At 35.2% G+C, this 18,530-nt stretch overlaps 4 protein-coding genes across 5 annotated transcripts; all 4 read right to left on the reverse strand.

Moving 5' to 3' along the window:
- Nucleotides 1-1,714: 1,714 nt before the first annotated feature.
- LOC136831598 (protease inhibitor 2-like) lies at nt 1,715-3,757 on the reverse strand. The gene is made up of 4 exons (XM_067092232.1): nt 3,733-3,757; nt 3,049-3,157; nt 2,605-2,751; nt 1,715-1,938 (listed from the first exon to the last, which is right to left on the reverse strand). The coding sequence occupies exons 2-4, from the start codon at nt 3,140-3,142 to the stop codon at nt 1,928-1,930; spliced, it is 252 nt and encodes an 83-aa protein (XP_066948333.1). The 5' UTR covers nt 3,143-3,157; nt 3,733-3,757; the 3' UTR covers nt 1,715-1,927.
- A 3,455-nt stretch (nt 3,758-7,212) lies between these two features.
- LOC136831590 (serine protease inhibitor Kazal-type 1-like) lies at nt 7,213-9,366 on the reverse strand. Its single transcript, XM_067092222.1, has 4 exons — nt 9,301-9,366; nt 8,561-8,669; nt 8,113-8,259; nt 7,213-7,456 (listed from the first exon to the last, which is right to left on the reverse strand). The coding sequence occupies exons 1-4, from the start codon at nt 9,349-9,351 to the stop codon at nt 7,446-7,448; spliced, it is 318 nt and encodes a 105-aa protein (XP_066948323.1). The 5' UTR covers nt 9,352-9,366; the 3' UTR covers nt 7,213-7,445.
- A 2,153-nt stretch (nt 9,367-11,519) lies between these two features.
- Nucleotides 11,520-13,119, reverse strand: LOC136831596 (turripeptide Ici9.2-like). Of its 2 annotated transcripts, none has more exons than XR_010850938.1 (4): nt 13,036-13,117; nt 12,319-12,471; nt 12,018-12,164; nt 11,520-11,743 (listed from the first exon to the last, which is right to left on the reverse strand). XR_010850938.1 is itself a non-coding variant. In XM_067092229.1 (4 exons), exons 2-4 carry the CDS (start codon nt 12,454-12,456, stop codon nt 11,730-11,732), a joined length of 255 nt encoding a protein of 84 aa, XP_066948330.1. In that variant the 5' UTR covers nt 12,457-12,471; nt 13,036-13,119; the 3' UTR covers nt 11,520-11,729. The 2 variants fall into 2 exon arrangements, 1 of the variants encoding a protein (XP_066948330.1); XM_067092229.1 differs by having other exon boundaries at nt 12,363-12,471; nt 13,036-13,119.
- Nucleotides 13,120-16,739: 3,620 nt separating this feature from the next.
- Nucleotides 16,740-18,410, reverse strand: LOC136831601 (turripeptide Ici9.2-like). Its single transcript, XM_067092235.1, has 4 exons — nt 18,279-18,410; nt 17,496-17,604; nt 17,247-17,393; nt 16,740-16,966 (listed from the first exon to the last, which is right to left on the reverse strand). Exons 2-4 carry the CDS (start codon nt 17,587-17,589, stop codon nt 16,956-16,958), a joined length of 252 nt encoding a protein of 83 aa, XP_066948336.1. The 5' UTR covers nt 17,590-17,604; nt 18,279-18,410; the 3' UTR covers nt 16,740-16,955.
- Nucleotides 18,411-18,530: the final 120 nt, after the last annotated feature.

An 18,530-nucleotide genomic window follows, 5' to 3' on the forward strand; every position in this document is an offset into this window, starting at 1 on the left:
TTACTAAAGTGTATACAATGAACTCCAAAATTATAAAAACATCTGAATATGAGTGTGGTGTTTAAATCAGTCCACAGTTTCAAAATGATAATGATTAAAGATAGTCCTACAAACAGTAATAAGATGATATATGGCATACCATTTTGAAAATGTAATTTACTTAATTTTTGCCAAACATCCAAAGGCATATGCGCACTAAGTATGTATTCATTACCTGGAAGAACAAACAGTGATTGTTTCTGCAGTGAAAGAGATTCGCATAATATTACATTCGGGAGAGTCTAGGAACAGGTGAAAGATACATGTGAGGGTAAAAGAGAGCGTTTATGGGAATGTCTCTGTCTGTACTTGGTTATACAGGTGGGGAGCATGAAAGGGTGGTTGTGCTAGGTGGCTTAAATGCAAAAGTATGAGACAGAGAAAGAGATTGTGATGTGGTAGTATGTCAAGTTATGGTTACTGAGAGCGGAGAGTTTTGAGGAAAAATGTTTGGAAGGGAATGTAGGGATGTGTGTATGTAGGGATGTATGAGTGATTATTATTGTTTTTCAAAAGATGGAACCTATTCATAAGGAACAAACCTACAGGGACCATTGACTTGAAATTGAAGCTTCCAAAAAATATGGTGCTCATTAGGAAGGAGTAAGAGGAGGTAATGGGGAAATACAAAAAGAACAGATCCCACTTATTAAAAAAGAGAAAGTAAATTAATAGATTGATAAATAGATAAAAATGTATTAAAATGACAGGAGAATAGTATTAAGGTGGTAATGCATCGCATCTTCGCTTCAAATTCTGAAGTTCTAGTTGTATAACATCCTTTTGGAGGCTGTCCCACAGGGGATAACCCTTCCGTGTGGGGGTGGGGGGATGGGAAACTAAGGGTGAGCTTGTCAAAAACCCCTAAGCCAAAATTAGGTCCTAAGTCACTGTCCTCATTTTTTCGTGGGAGTGTGTCAACTCTGCCTGGCACAATAATTTATTGATCCAGGTAAGACGCAGCATTTTGTTTTGGAGGAATTGTACAGGTTTACAGTAGATATAACCCTGTTGGGGTAATGCCGTCAGTGCGCCTCAGGCGGTGCACAGTAGGCATTGCTTAGGGATCTTTGCAACGTTCCTTCGGCCCCTAGCTGCAACCCCTTTCACTCTTACTGCTGTGCATCCGTTCATGATCTCTCTTTCTTCTTACTTTCCACCCTCTCCTAACAATTGTTTCATAGTGCAACTACGAGGTTTTCCTCCTGTTACACCTTTTAAACCTTTTTACTCTCAAAAAGTTTATTATTCTCAGTGTTTCTCTGTCTCCCTCTTATTTTGCTCTCCTGAGTCTTTTCTCGTCCGTTTCCTACAGCTCAGAGCTTTAGACATGTCTAAACCATAACTAGGACAAAAATATAACTTAGCCTGTAGCCTGTCATTTGTATCATTTCCTTTATCGTTTAGTCAAATTAGTGTTTGGAATATTCACAGTCTGTAATAAAAGCAGTTCAAAGATGTGAATTTGATTGCTAAAAATTACCTAATCCTTGCTTTTATTTCATTCACAACAATACCAGAACAGAGTTTTCGTTTCAAATCAATGGCTGGCTTCAAATACATGTTCCTAATTTCCAAGTAACTTAAATTAATCAAACCAATGGTAACTTTGATTATTTGTAAATTGATATCTATACTAAACTCATTGATACTCGAAGGGAAATAAAGCATAAAATCGGATTTTAGATGCAGGTTTTATTTTGATTTGTTCATGAGTGATACAATGCTGCAGTGATAATTCATTCAATGAATGATGCAGATATTTCATGTAGAAAATTCAAATCTAACATACAATGACATACGTGAAGAATTACATCGGTGATACAGATGGCTTTATGCATTATCTTTAACTATTTTTTCCATATTTAATGAGTACTTCTGTCACTCACTAATGTCTACCTGTAGAAGAAAAAGGAAATATTTTAAAAACGAATGATTCATGTGATGGTTTGAATAAATTGATAAAAAAATGGATTGAATAAGTGAATTAATGTTTGAATAAATGCAGTAGATTGATGGGCAAATTGATGAGTAAAGAGATATGTTTCAACAGCTGATTAACTGTCCAGCGTTTCCCTTATCTGTAGTCACTAATGAATCTTACAAGGCTGATAAAGACATGAAATCATGATGGGGAAAGTTTCATATATTTACAAGCTCTGAAGATTTTTAGGTCTCAAGAAAAAATGCAGTGAAAATGAACGCAACCCTTGAGATTATATTCAAATATAATTAATTTTGTCTCTCTCCTATTCTGGTCTGCATTGAAGTCTCCAATATGGCCGAGCCAGTGGCTTTGGTAGGCAGAACGCCTGATAGATATCCCACACTGACTTCCCATAAAGGAATAGATAGTAAAAGTGCCCTCACAGTCAAATTTGTTAATCTCATCACCATTTTCCCTCTTTGCCAGTCTCTTTTCTCCCCATTCTCTCTACGCGTACAGACCATTTCAACGTTCTCGCTTTAGTCACTTGTTCACTTTGACGATGCAAAAATCATACATAAATAAAACTACAGGTAATTCTAAACAGACTAAATACTGAATAATGTCGAGAAACTTACACTTGCTGCATTCCCCTTGGCATCGCACCGTTAGTCTGGGATTGCTGCATCTCTTCGCAATGTCAAAGAAGCAGGAGTTGGAGTATGTCTTCCCATCGCTGCCACAAACGGGCTTGTACAAAGCTATGCAAGCTGTGTTACCGCAACCTGTAAAGCAAAAAACATCAAATAAGATTTATAATATTCGTAACAGAGTTTATAGTCTTCTTCCTAAATTATATTAGATAGTGAGGCTAGTATGACATTCTTTGATATCCATGATGATGGTACAGTATCTGAGAGTATATAAACTTAAAGTATATTAACTATTGACTGCACAGTACTCATGCCAATCAGACTCTAAAAGAAATATTCTTATACATATTTTTAAACTGATGAAAAAAAAATGAATAAAAATAAGTGATGAAGTCCCACCTATTATGAAAACAAGAAGTGGAGTCTTACCTGGCTTATGATTATGAGGACCGGCCTCTGATGTGCCGATGATGGCAAACAGAGTGACAATAAGCACAGCTGACAGTAATCCCATTTTCACCATTTTTGTGGTCTGAACCTGTAGAGAGAAGAAAGAAATGGATATAAGTTTCGTGTGCACGAATAATTTCGAATTCGTAGGTTGTCCTAACTTGAAGTTTTCTTGCAAATCAACAATGTTCTTCTAGGTTTTATAGCTTTTCTATACTCTTTTATCAGATATAATTTCTGCGGTGTTACTGAAGATATATATATATATATATATATATATATATATATATATATATATATATATATATATATATATATATATATATATATCTAAAAGTATTAACCAAAGATAACTTTAATCTCGAAGTCACATTATTAACCACTCTGACAAATATCATTTGGAAAAAATACTTAGAAAATCAACAGGGAACATGTAAATGCATTTGTGCTATGTTTGACATCAGCCGTTCAATCTCACACGCACACACACACATACAGACACACTTGTATGTGCGTGTGCTTACTTGTGTTTGTAAAGGCACCAATACTTCATAATTAATCTCCTGAAAGCTCAAAAATATCCCTATTTATTTAAAAAATTAAAAATAACCCTTTTTTATCTGAATTGTAATGTGCAACAGAAGAAACGATTGGGGAACTTGCTTCTAGACTGGATGTCTTAACCTGACTGATCAAACTGGGCACAATAATCACTTATATACCGTACTAGGAGCTGACGTTCTTGAGGTTGCCAGTTAACCAATTTCGACAGAATCCATACTGGTTTTCCTATTATCCCCCGGGTTCCGAGAAGAACAATATTATTCACCTGCTGAGCTTTGTCCTTAAATCGCTAGCTTTGAGTGATAAAGGTTCCCAAGGTTAGAAGATATTAATGATTATCCTTAAGTCTATCACGGAATTTCCTGTTGACGTAACAGTTTCCCTAAGTCGTATTTCCAAACGAGTAGATGTATCAGTCGCTTGACCTAAAATTGAAAAGTTTTATATTATTTATGGGCTGAAACGGCGTCCTATTAATTCTAATAAGCTAAATAATTCACATACACGTGACCATAAACATATTTCATGATTGTGAAAGATATCTGAGTTCTTGGGTTGTACCACAAGCTATGGAGTAAGTGTTATTAAACTCGGTTATGAATTCCGAAAAGTAGTAAAATTCCAGAAGCCTCTGAACCGTTGTCACAGATCCGAAAATAACCTGTAGTACTCTCTCTCTCTCTCTCTCTCTCTCTCTCTCTCTCTCTCTCTCTCTCTCTCTTGAGCTTGAGCTTATTGCTATTCATAGTTGCGTAACAACTATCAAGTATAAAACGGTACATAATCTCTAATACCAACACAAACATATATTTATTTGTGTGTATAATTGTGTGTGTGTGTGCGCGTGTGCTGGTATGAGTGTGTACATCAATTCATGGAAGAAAAAATAAAATCCTTATTTAGGCTTATTGCTATCCATACAATTCATTCCAAAAATATAAAATTACCCATAAAACATTCGGCGTACCATAGGGCTCTTACAATATGTAAGTTAGTTACACAGAAGATAACACTAACGGAAATACAGGAAATATTAATCTAGGTTTTCCTGATTTTTTTTTTTTTTTTTTTTTTTTTTTTACGTTTCAGGAATATCTACAATAATTTTTTTTTGCCAGAAAAAATTGAGTGGGAGTGTGGTGTTTAAATAAGGCAGCATTTTGATAAAGATGTTCATTTGAAATAGTCTTATTAAGAGTAATAAGATAATATATGTAATCACATTTTGAGAATGTATTCCACTTCATCTGGGTCCAATATCTAAAGGCATATAATGTACCCTGATTGTATTCATTGCAGGGAGTAACAAAGAGTGATTGTGTCTGAGTTGAATAAGGGGGTGGAGATTGTTACATCCGGGAGACTGTGATCAGGTTAAAGATTACACGTGGATGTTTGGTGCTAGGCAGTTTAAACCTCTGTCTTCCAGTACCTTTCTGCACTGCTCTAGTTTTGACTCCACTACCCCTCTGTTGGTGCTGCATAACAAGATGTCATCAGGGAACAACATGCACCACTGGGACTGATTTCTCATTCCTTGAGATAGAACATCCATTATTAGGTCAAAAACATATGGACTTAGAGCAGATCCCTGGTGTAAACCAACTCTTACTGGTATCCATTCAGTTAACCCAACACTGCTTCTTACCCGCGTTTTTGCACTTTTTCACATATCTTGGACCAACCTCACACACTTCTCCGGTGTTCCCTTTACTCGCATGCGCCTCCAAACCTCTTGGCTTGGTACTCTATCGTATGCCTTTTCCAGATCTACGAATAATTTTGCAGTCCTTTCTGCTTCACCAGGTATTTTTCCATCGTTTGTCGGAGAACAAACACTGCATCTGTCGTTCCTCTTAATATATATATATATATATATATATATATATATATATATATATATATATATATATATATATATATATATATATATATATATATATATATATATATATATATATATATATATATATATATATATATATATATATATATATATGTATATATATATGTATATATATATATATATATATATATATATATATATATATATATACATATGTGTGGGTGTTTGCACGCTTGTAGTTGAAGTTGTGGCATGTATGTGCACGTATATTAAATTACGAAAGGAAAAATAAAAACCCAATTTGAAGTTACTATAGTGTATACAATGGACTCCAAAATTATAAAAACATCTGAATATGAGTCTGGTGTTTAAATCATTCCACAGTTTCAAATAGATATTAATTAAAGATGGCCCTACAAACAGTAATGAGATGATATATAGCATACCATTTTGAAAATTTAATTTACTTAATTTTTGCCAAACATCCAAAGTCATATACATATCTAGTATGTATTCATTACCTGGAAGAACAAATAGTGATTGTTTCTGCAGTGAAAGAGATTCGCATAACATTACATGGTCTAGGAATAGGTGAAAGATACATGTGAGGGTAAAAGAGAGCGTTTATGGTAGTGTCTCAGTCTGTACATGTAAGGGTAGTTGTGCTATGTGGTTTAAATGCAAAAGTATGAAACAGAGAAAGAGATTGTGATGTGGTATCATGTCAAATCATGGTTACTGATAGCAGAGAGTTTTAAGGAAAAATGTTTTGAAAGGGAATGTAGAAATCTGTGTATGTAGGGATGTATGAGTGATTATTGTTGTTTTTCAAAAGATGAAACCTATTTATATAGAACAAGCACCCCGGGGGCAATTGACTTAGAATTCAAGCATCCAAAGAATATGGTGTTCATTAGGAAGAAGTAAGAGGAGATAATGGGGAAATACAAAAAGAAAAAATCCCACTTACTAAAAAAGAGAAAATAAATAAATACACATTAATAAATAGCTACAAATGCATTAAAATGCAAAGAGAATAGTATTGAGGAAGTAATGGATTGCATCTTTGCTTGAACTTCTGAGGTTCCGATTGCACGAAACCCTCTGGGAAGCTGTCCCACAGGTGATAATTCTGCTGTGTGGGGTTGGGGATGGGAGCTAAGGGTGAGCCTGTCAAAAACCCCTGAGCCAAAACTAGGTCCTAAGTCACTGTCCTCATATTTTCGTGGGAGTGTGTCAACTCTGTACTTTCTTAAACATAAATAAACTTGATATTTGTTCAATAACTTTATTATTCTCCGTGTCACCCTCATCTTTTTGCTCTCCTGAGTTTTTTCTCATCCGTTTCCTACAGCTCTGAGCTTTAGACATGTCAAAGTAACTGTGTTCAACTCTATACAATTACTAGGACAGTAATAACTTAGCCTGTAGCCTGTCATGTGTGTCATTTCATTTATTGTTTAGTCAAATTAATGATTGGAATATTCAAAGTCTGTAATAAAAGCAGTTCAGAGATATGAATTTGATTGCTAAAAATTACCTATTCCTTGCTTTTATTTCATTTACAACAATACCAAACGTGTTTTCGTTTCAAACCAATGGCTGGCTTCAAATACATGCTCCTAATTTCCAAGTAACTTAAATTAATCAAACCAATGGTAACTTTGGTTGATTATTTGTAAATTGATATCTATACTAAACTCAGTGATATCGAAGGGAAATAAGACATAAAATCGGATTTTAGATGCAGGTTTTATTTTGATTTGTTCACAAGTGATACAATGCTGCAGCAATAATTCATTCAGTGAATGATGCAGATATTTCATGTAGGAAATTCAAGTCAAATATAGGAAATTCAAGTCAAACATACACTGACATACGTGAAGAATTACATCAGTGGTACAGATGACTTTATGCATTATCTTTAACTATTTTTCCCATATTTAATGAGTACTTCTGTCGCTCACTAATGTGCACCTGTAGAAGAAAAAGGAAATATTTTAAAAACGAATGACTCATGTGATGGTTGGAATGAATTGATAAAAAATGGATTGAATAAGTGAATTAATATATAAATAAATAAATTCGTTGGAAAATTGATGAATAAAGAGATATGTTTCAACAGCTGATTAACTGTCCAGCGTTTCCCTCATCTGTAATCACTAAGGAATCTTACAAGGTTGATAAAGACATGAAATCATGACTGGAAAAGTTTCATATATTTACGAGCTCTAAAGTTTTTTAGGTTTCTTAAGAAATAATGGAGAGAAAATGAATGCAACCCTTAAGATTATATTCAAATAAAATGAATTTTGTCTCTCCCTCCTGTTCTGGTCTGCATTGAAGTCTCCAATATGGCCGAGTCAGTGCCCTTTGTAGTCAGAACTCCAAGTAGATATCCCACACTGACTTCCAATAAAGGAGTAGATAGTAAAAGTACCCTCATAGTGAACCTGGTTATTATCATCAACATTTTCCCTCTTTGCCAGTCTCTTTTCTCCCCATTCTCTCTACATGTACAGACCATTTCAACGTTAGTCATTTGTTCACTTTGACGATGCAAAAATCATACATAAATTAAACTACAGGTAATTCTGAACAGACTAAATACTGAATAATGACGAGAGACTTACAATTGCTGCATTCTCCTTGGCATCGCACCGTTAGTCCGGGATTCTTGCATCTCTTCTCAATGTCGAAGAAGCAGGAGTTGGAGTATGTCTTCCCATCGCTGCCACAAACAGGGCTGTAGTCAGCTGTGCAAAATGTGTTACCACAAGCTGTAAAGCAAAAAAATATCAAATAAGATTTATAATATTCGTAATAGTTTTATAGTCTTCGTGCTAAATTATGATACATAGTGAGGCTAGTATGACATTCTTGGATATCCATAATGATGGTACAGTATCTGAGAGTGGATAAAATTAAAATATATTGACTACCGACTGCATAGTACCCATACCAATCAGAATCTAAAAAAAAAATATTCTTACACATATTTTTAAACACTGATGTAAAAAAATGAATAATAAATAAGTGATGAAGTCCCACCTATTATGAAAACAAGAAGTGGAGTCTTACCTGGTTCATGATTATGAGGATCGGCCTCTGATGTGCCGATGATGGCAAACAGAGTGACGAGAAGCACAGCTGACAGTAATCCCATTTTCACCATCTTTACGGTCTGGACCTGTAGAGAGAAGAAAGAAATGGTTATAAGTTCCGTATGCACGAATAATTTCGAATTTGTAGGTTGTCCTAACTTGAAGTTTTCTAACAAATCAACAATGTTCCTCTAGGTTTTATAGCTTTTCTATACACTTTTATTAGATACAATTTCTGCGGTGTATATTGGTTATATATATATATATATATATATATATATATATATATATATATATATATATATATATATATATATATATATATATATATATTTCTAAAAATGTTAACTGAAAGATAACTTTAATATCGAAGTCACACTATTTTAACCACTCTGACAAATATCATTTGGAAAAAATACTTAGAAAATCAACAGAAAACATGTAAATGCATTTGTATTATTTTTGACATCAGCCGTTCAATCTTCCTCTCTTTTTCTCTCTCTCTCTCTCTCTCTCTCTCTCTCTCTCACACACACACACACACACGCACACACACATTTGTATGTGCGTGTACTTGCTTGTGCTTATAAAGAACCAATATTTTACAATTAATCTGCTGAGAGCTCAAAAATATCCCTGTTTATTCAAAAAGTTAAAAATAGCCCTTTTTTTATCTGAACTGTAATGTGCAACAGAAGAAAAGATTGGGGAACTTGCTTCTAGATTGGGTGTCTTAACCTGATTGATCAAGCGGCGCACAATAACCATTATATATATACTGTACTAGGAGCCGGCGTTCGTGAGGTTGCCAATTAACCAATTTTGACAGAATCCATACTGGTTTTCCTATTATGCTCCGGGTTCCGAGAAGAACAATATCATTCACCTGCTGAGTTTTGTACTTGAATCGCTAGCTTTGAGTGATACAGGTTCCCAGTGTTAGAATTTCCTGTTGACGTAACAGTTTCCCTAAGTCGTATTTCCAAACGAATAGATGTATCAGTCGCTTGACCTAAAATTGAAAGGTTTTATATTTTTATGGGCTGAAACAGCGTCCTTTTAGTTCTAATAAGCTAAATATTTCACAGACACGTGATCATAAACATATCTCATGATTGTGAAAGATATATGAACTCCTGGGTTGTACCACAAGCTATGGAGTAAATGTTATTAAACTTGGTTATGAATTCCGAAAAGTAGTAAAATTCCAGAAGCCTCTGAACCGTGGTCACAGATCCGAAAATAACCTGTAGTACTCTCTCTCTCTCTCTCTCTCTCTCTCTCTCTCTCTCTCTCTCTCTCTCTCTCGTGACTTATTGCTATTCATAGTTGCGTAACAACTATCAAGTATAAAACGGTACATAATCTCTAATACCAACACAAACATATATTTATTTGTGTGTATATTTGTGTGTGTGTGTGCGCGTGTGCTGGTATGAGTGTGCACAACAATTCATGGAAGAAAAATAAAAACCTTATTTAGGCTTATTGCTATCCATACAATTCATTCCAAAAATATAAAATTACCCATAAAACATTCTGCGTACCATAGGGCTCTTACAATATGTAAGTTAGTTAGATAGATAACATAACGGAAATACAGGAAATATTAATTTATGTTTTTTCTGATTTTTTTTTTTTTACTTTTCAGGAATATCTACAATAATTTTTTTTTTTTTGCCAGAAGAAATTGAGTGGGAGTATGGTGTTTAAATAAGGCAGCATTTTGATAAAGATGTTCATTTGAAATAGTCTTATTAACAGTAATAAGATAATATATGTTATCACATTTTGAGAATGTAATCCACTTCATCTGGGCCCAGTATCTGAAGGCATGTAATGTACCCTGATTGTATTCGTTGCATGGAGTAACAAAGAGTGATTGTGTCTGAGTTGAATAAGGGGGTGGAGATTGTTACATCCGGGAGACTCTGTGGTCAGGCTAAAGATTACACGTGGATGTTTGGTGCGTGAGAGAGTGGTTGTGCTAGGCAGTTCAAATGCAAAAGTATGTGATCGAGAAACATGGCGTTGAGGTCGGATCTCGATTTTCTAGGATAAATTAGAATGAAGAAACTTTATCATAACATATTTTTTGGAAATGGATTTCTTAAGTACAAGTGCAAAGCAGGTGGAAGAATGAGTTCATGGGTATAATAGTTAGCAGATGGGTGGCTGGAGAGAAAGCTGATCATTATTTAGTTGGAGCAAAATTTAAAGTAGGAGACAATTTAAGTTAGAAACGTAGTGACGAAAATGTTTGAACAAGGGTTATAAAGACAAGTTGGCATATTTACTAATTAGGAGGAATTTCCTCCCACCAAGGGATCCATTCATCATTAAGTGCTCATTTATTTTGCAGTTCATTCCATCTGCACCCCATCGTAGACCATAAAAACAAAGGTTTTAGCACTTACCACTTCTACTCCATACAGCCTTTCTACATCAATTAATGGTGTTTCGTGGACATATGGGTAGATCAGATCTCGACTCACTGTGCATGTTTCCAATCCTGTGTGCGAGTAACTCTTTTTCAAGCATTAGATAGTGGGTCTTGGACTGACAGGTACTGAAATGCTCTCACAGTGTCATGGTAGTGTGACCAACTGATACTTTTAAAAGAGTCATAGTTTTTAAATTAAATATTTAGTTTTATTTATAACTTTGGTCGTCTGCAACCTCTTTCTCGTAGTATTTTAGAAGACTCTGCCCTGTTGACATTTCATCGAAAATTGTAACTGGTTCTTGGTGGACCTCAATCTTGAACGTTTTTCTTCAAACACTCCCATCCATCGTTCAGCACTGGTCATTTTCATGTAAGTTCGATGGATTTAAACAATACTGACATCTACAACTAGTGTTTTTATGGTCGTTATCTGTAAAATTACCCCCGTAGTGAAACCCATTGATATGTGAAGGGAAATAAAAGTTAATAATTGGATTTTAGGTGCAGGTTTTATACATTTTTTTTCGTAAATGATACAATGCTTCAGTGACAACAAATTCAATGAATGGTGCAGATATTTCATGGAAGAAATCTTAGGCAAGACTACAGTGGCATTCTTGAAGGATTACATCAGTGATACAGTTGGCTTTTTGCGTTGTCTATGAAACTATTCCTTCCATTGTTAGTGAAGACCTGTCAATCACTGAGAGCTACCTGTAGATGAAAAAGTCAACTTATAGTCAAATTTTTCAACAGCATCTTCATTTTCATTCAATACCAACCTTTTTTCTCCCCATTCTCTCTACAAGTACCAACCATCTCATCGCATTTAGTCATTTGTTGACATTCTCGGTGCAAAAATCATCGTTCAGGCTTTCTGATTTTAACAGCCATAACAGCCACAGATAACTAACGGAAAAAGCATGCATAAACTGCAATTAAGGTTATTGTGAGTGGGATAAATACTAAATACTTTAAGGAGACTTACAGTTATAGCATTCTCCGTAGCACTGAATCGTCAGCCAAGGTTTGTTGCATCTCTTCGCATTGTTGAACATGCACATGTTGCTATATGTATTCCCATCACTGCCACAAATTGGGTTGTATTCCATAGTGCAGAGTAGATTCGTGCAAGCTGAAAAAGGGGAAATACCAAACAATGTTATTGTTATCATTAGTAGTACTTACAACCCTGTTAGAGCTATTATACAAGAAGCTAATATGGTAATCTTGGATGTTCACAGTGAATTTATGGTATTTGTAAATATATGATGGGATATGCTATTTACCTTTGACTGCTACAGTTCCTCAAAAACAAGAGGTTGTGTCTTACTTTGATCAACCTTTCGAGGACTGGCCTCTGATGTGCTCATGATGGCAAACAGAGTGACGAGAAGCACAGCTGGTAGTAATCCCATTTTCACCATCTTTGCGGTCTGAACCTTTAGGGAGAAGAGAGGAGTGAGCATGGGCTTGGCAAATAAAAATAATTTTGAATTTGAAGAATATCCTAAATTGGTTAAACTAAAATAATTCTAGCCACATCCTTCAACATTTTAGGCAGATTCCCTGGTTTTAAGACATGCTATTAACCTCATTAGGCACTCTATATATATATATATATATATATATATATATATATATATATATATATATATATATATATGTATATATATGTGTGTGTGTGTGTGTGTGTGTGTGTGTATATATATATATATACTATATATATATATATATATATATATATATATATATATATATATATATATATATATATGTATATATGTGTATATGTATATATATACATATATATATATATATATATATATATATATATATATATATATATATATATATATATATATATCCATTATACCCTTCATGTTTTAGAATGAGCACACACACACAGACACGTGACTGTAATTGTATAAACTTGAGGCTGAGTACTCAATAATATCACAGTTAATTCTAAAAAACGAAACGTAAATTCTTGTTCATTTTTTTACCTTCACTGAAGTGTGTGGCAGATGAAACGTGAGAGAGTCCCTAGAGCTTCTAAATAGTGTCTCTCAACCCGAGTGTGACTGTGGCCAGAACTATTCCCACTTACATATATATAGCTGGTGGTTGCTATGCATTAGAGATGCTAGTTACCCTATATTATCAGATGCTCCGACTGCTATTGTTATTTTGTTATGGGTTCCGAGAAGGACTGTATATTGCTTGTTCCTGCGTTTTGCACTTGAATCTCTCTCTCTCTCTCTCTCTCTCTCTCTCTCTCTCTCTCTCTCTCTCTCTCTCTCTCTCTCTCTAGTTGTAGTGAGCTAGTTGTCATTCATGGTTGCTTCAAAAATGACAAGTGTAAAAAGACACCTACTCTTCTACTCACAAGTAATATATAGATAGATAGATATATAGGTAGATATATAGATATATAGATATATATAGATAGATAGATAGATATATGTTTGTGTGTGTGTGTTTGTTTGTGTGTGTGTCTATAATATCCACAAAAAGCCATTCCAGAACTTTAAAATTACCTATGCTGTAATCTCTGTACCATGTGACCCTTAAGATATGTAGCCCAGAGAAAATACAAAATTATAAACAGTCAGAAGATAATGGAAAGTCTCCCATTTTGAGAATGCAATTTACTTCATTTGGGCCAAACATCAAAAGGCATATAATGTACCCTGAATGTATTCATTGCCTGGAGGAACAAAGAGTGATTGTATCTGAGTTGAATGAGGGGTGGAGATTGCTACATCCGGGAGACTCTGAACAGGTGAAAGATTACACGTGGATCTTTGGCTCATGAGAGAGTGGTCGTGGCAGGTGATTTGAATTCAAAAGTGTGCTATCGAGAAAGAGGTGCCATTGTAGTCAAATGTCGATTTCCTGGGATAAATGAAAAAGAAGAAACTTTAAAACAAAAATTTGGGGGAAATAGACTTGATATGTACAAGTGCTTAGAAGGTGGAAGATTAAGTTTATGGATATGACAATGAGCAGATGGGTGGCTGGAGGTATATCTGACCATTATTTTTATTGAAGCAAAAGCTAATGTAGGAGACAGTTTAACTTATCAATTTTGAGAAACTTCCTACCACCAAGAGATCCACAAAGCTTCCCTAAGCTCTCATTCATTTTGTAGTTCATGTTATCTGCACACCAAATCACTAGCAAAGAAAATTCCTCCAAAATACAGCATTTCCACATCAGTTATTATTATTATTATTATTATTATTATTATTATTATTATTTATTATTATTATTATTATTATTATTATTATTATTATTCAGAACATGAACCCTACTCGTATGGAACAACCCCACAGGAACCACTGACTTGAAATTCAAGCTTTCAAAAACAAAGGTGTTCATTAGAAAGAAGACACAAAGAGTAAAGGGAGATACAGAGGGGGAGATCAGTTATCTGAAAAGGAAAGATAAATTAACAAATGAATAAATAAACAGATGAAAATGTATGTAAATGATTAAAATACAAGAACGATTGTTTTAGGGCAGTAATGCCTTGCATCTTCGCTTGAGCTTGTGAAGTTTCAATTGCACGACATCCGCAGGGAGGCATAAAGGAACTCTGGAACAGAAAAGGCACATTTACTGCATATTGGTGCAGCTGTTCAGCAAATCTGGTCCCTCTCGGCAGGACAAGAGGATCGGGGATCAGTTATGAATGTGAAAGGTCTCTGTTAAAATACAACTTATGAAAAAGTGGCAAACAAGAGACCAAGTCACGACCTGCTAATATTAGGAAACAGAAACTTACATCCACGAACCACTCTAGCTAAAAGAGATAAATCTCTGGCAGAGACAGACATCCACACCGGAGAACAGTATACTGTTAAAGGAAGGACAAATGACCAAAAGCAGGTTGCAATGATTTTATCAGTGTTTTAAATATTTGGAGCCTTATATACAATACCTAACTTTCATTAGATGTTTCTCAAAAGTTAGAAGTGAATTAAAAGTTACACCAAGAACAGTTATAGCTTTAGATTCATTTACCAGAGTCCCTTCAACCTGAATAGGCGAATAGGGTGGATAATCTGTACGAGATCTGCTAATCAATGGTGTTTGCATTTTACTAGAGTTCAGCCTCATACCACACTGGCTACATAATTCACATAAATGGAGACTTTACTGCACCAACAAGTGCTGCATTCACCATTGTACTGAACAATATTGTTTTCCAGGCTAACAACCATATCACTTTACACAATAAAAATAACAGCAGACCAAGAACACTACCCTGTGGAACGCCAGACACAATCTGGTCCACCACAGATGGCGCTGAGTAATTACTTTACGTTTCCTCTTTAAGGAAATATCGAAATTTCTCTCAGCTACATAGTCCATTCTTTTCGTAACATGGTAAGATTTAACAAAACATGTCATTTTTATGTGAACGATTTCGTCCTCATGTGTTGAATTTGGTCTGTTTGTCATGGTAAAAACTTATCTACTTGCATCATCAAACCATTGCTTGTCATTTGTACTGAATTTGATGACCTTTCTAGGGACATACCTTGCTAAAATAGACATCATCATTCTATATTACTTCTTCTTGGGATCTGGATCTGATATAGCATCTGAAATATGAAGTACCTGACAAGCTTCAATAATGCGATCCCAGTTGGCCCTAGATTTCAGCCAGACCTCTTTTCCAATGGGTGCATTAGGAACATATTGATTAACAGATGTGCCTATCTCAGTGCCTCAATGGTAGGTAGTGCCTATATACTCACAGATATTGGACTTGATGGCTGGAATATCTGTGAATATGGGGTCTAATCTGTTTTCCCCAAATATGCGTGGGTTCCTCAGTTAGCTGGACAAAAGTCAAAGGACACACAGAACTCAAGAGCAGACCTGCCAAGCTGATCTGTGGAATTTGAATGAGGCCACTCGCTGTGCTTTACGTTGCAGTCTCCACAAATAACGAATGAAGCTTTAGAGTCCTGTGACAGAGCCGTACTAATCCTCTCCAAAAGACAGTCATAAACAGAATCGTCGATATTTGGATTATGGTAAACAGCATATACATAAATACTGTAGAACTTACTGAAAATTTTAAAGCAAAGAACTTCATGGTAACTACACTCCACATTTAAATAGGTCACCTGAACTTAGTTTACACAGCCATACCTTGCGTGTGTTGGATGTTAAGATGATAAATAAAGACAAGACCATCAAACCCTTGGATTCAAAACTCAACCTTTGGCTCTCTCCTGGACATAAGGATATGGGCAAATCTCGGCACAGTGGATGTGTTCAGTCCTTCGTACATGTCACTCTACTTTAAGCATTAGTTAGACAGTCAGTGTAAAATAATGGATGATGGTACCTTGGATTGTAAGGTACTGCAGATGTCCTCAAAAAGTCATGTTAGTGTGGCCAACATAGGTACATTGGAAGGATTCATAGTTATTGGTTGGAAATTTAGTTTTTTTGTGACTTTCTTTGAGGGTGCATCACTAGAAAATTTAGCCTGTTGACATTTTATTGAAAATTTGTTGTTGGTGGCATCCATCTTTGAATTTCTCAGTTTTCCTTCAGATGCAACCATCTGTCGTTCAGTAGTGTTCATGTCATATCAGTGAATTGTACTAATAGTGTTTGTAGGGTGGTTGTTTGTAAAATTATCCCTGTACTGAAACCTATATGAAGGGAAATAAGAGTTAATAACTGGATTTTGGATGCAGGTTTTATTACATTTTTTTCATAAATGATACAATGCTTCAATGATAATAAATTCAATGAATGGTGCAGACATTTCATGGAAGAAATTCTAAGGCAAGACTACAGTTGCATATTTGAAGGATTACATCAGTGATACAGTTGGCTTTATGCATTGTCTATGAAACTATTCCTTCCATTGTTAGTGAAGACCTTCCGTCAATCATTAAGTGCGGCCTGTAGAAGAAAAAAATCAACTCATAGCCAAATTGTTTAACAGCATCTTCATTTGCACTCTATACCAATCTCTTTTCTCCCCATTCTCTCTACAAGTACCAACCATCTCATGGCGCTTACTCTAGCCATTTGCTGACATTCTAGGAGCAAAAATCATTGTTCAGGCTTTCTGATTTCAAGTCCCATAATAAGCACAGATAATGAACAGACAAAACATACATAAACTTCATTTTAGGTCATCATGAATGGGATAAATACTAGATACTTTGAGGAGACTTACAGTTACCGCATTCTCCATAGCACTGAATCCTCAGCTTACGATTGTTGCATCTCTTCTCAAGCCTGAATTGGCACTTGTTGCTGTATGTATTCCCATCAGTGCCACAAATGGGGTCATATTCCATAGTGCAGATTTGATCAATGCAAGCTGAAAAAGGAGAAATATTGAAGAATGTTATTGTTATCAGCAGTGGTACTTACAACCTCTTTGACTACTGCAGTTCATCAAAAACAAGAGGTTGTGTCTTACCTTGGTCAACTTTTCGAGGACTGGCCTCTGATGTGTTGATGATGGCAAACAGAGTGACGAGAAGCACAGCTGACATTAATCCCATTTTCACCATCTTTGCGGTCTGAACCTGTTGGGAGAAGGGGAGAAGGAAGGATGGGTAGAGGATTGGTATGCACAAATCATTTTCAGCTTGACGTTTGTCGTTTCTTACACATTAATTAAAACTGATTAATTATTTTTACCCAAGTCTTACAACATTTTATGTAGATTCCATGGTTTTCAGACATATTAACCTCATTAGGCAATATATATATATATATACGTGTGTGTGTGTGAGTGTAAAATTTACTGGTCACTTTTTACCAGATACATATGCAATTGTAATAGCACCACAATGCCTTAACTTCTAAAAATCTCCTCACACGTTTGAATACTATTGTCATTACAAAGCCTTCGATCCAGGTGCAAGAAATTTGAAGCAGTTGTGATGCCCGGTAGCGGGAAACGAACCTGCGTCCCATAATCACAACGAGGTCACTTTTGCCGTCGTGGTCAGGTCGGCAACATGACCTTCTTGAGATTATGGGACCCCGAGTTCGTTTTGCCGCTACCGACGTCATAACAGTTTCAAATTTCTTTTTATATATATATATATATATATATATATATATATATATATATATATATATATATATATATATATATATATATATATATATATACTGTATATATACATCTGCACACATTTGTATTAATGTCTCAACTATTTCAAGAAACAAAAAATAAATTATTTTTTCTCACCTGAACTGAAATGTGCAGCAGATGAAACGTATGGGAGGAAAAACCCTTGTTGCCAAGTTGGGTGTTTCAACCGGAATGTCAAGTTCGCCAGAATTATTATTGTTTTTATATCTCGTGTTGGCGACGCATGGCAGTGGCATATTATCCAAAATTACCAGAGGACACAATTGCTATTGTTGTCTTGCTTTGAATGCCATGACGGGCATTATTGTTCGCCTGCCGAGTTTTGTGTTTAAAGTTGAAATCTCTCTC

This window comes from Macrobrachium rosenbergii, chromosome 48 (genome assembly GCF_040412425.1).
Source record: "Macrobrachium rosenbergii isolate ZJJX-2024 chromosome 48, ASM4041242v1, whole genome shotgun sequence".
In the NCBI taxonomy this organism is placed as follows: Eukaryota; Metazoa; Arthropoda; class Malacostraca; order Decapoda; family Palaemonidae; genus Macrobrachium; species Macrobrachium rosenbergii.

Coding starts and splice junctions, on each gene's coding strand:
- LOC136831598 (XM_067092232.1), bottom strand. CDS start 3,142: ATGGTGAAAATGGGATTACTGTCAGCTGTGCTTATTGTCACTCTGTTT. Junction 2,752..3,048: donor TCCTCATAATCATAAGCCAG/GTAAGACTCCAC, acceptor TTTGCTTTACAG/GTTGCGGTAACACAGCTTGC.
- LOC136831590 (XM_067092222.1), bottom strand. CDS start 9,351: ATGGTTATTGTGCGCCGCTTGATCAATCAGGTTAAGACACCCAATCTA. Junction 8,670..9,300: donor TTAAGACACCCAATCTAGAA/GCAAGTTCCCCA, acceptor TTCTCTCTACAG/GTCCAGACCGTAAAGATGGT. Junction 8,260..8,560: donor TCCTCATAATCATGAACCAG/GTAAGACTCCAC, acceptor TTTGCTTTACAG/CTTGTGGTAACACATTTTGC.
- LOC136831596 (XM_067092229.1), bottom strand. CDS start 12,456: ATGGTGAAAATGGGATTACTACCAGCTGTGCTTCTCGTCACTCTGTTT. Junction 12,165..12,362: donor TCCTCGAAAGGTTGATCAAA/GTAAGACACAAC, acceptor CCCCTTTTTCAG/CTTGCACGAATCTACTCTGC.
- LOC136831601 (XM_067092235.1), bottom strand. CDS start 17,589: ATGGTGAAAATGGGATTAATGTCAGCTGTGCTTCTCGTCACTCTGTTT. Junction 17,394..17,495: donor TCCTCGAAAAGTTGACCAAG/GTAAGACACAAC, acceptor CTCCTTTTTCAG/CTTGCATTGATCAAATCTGC.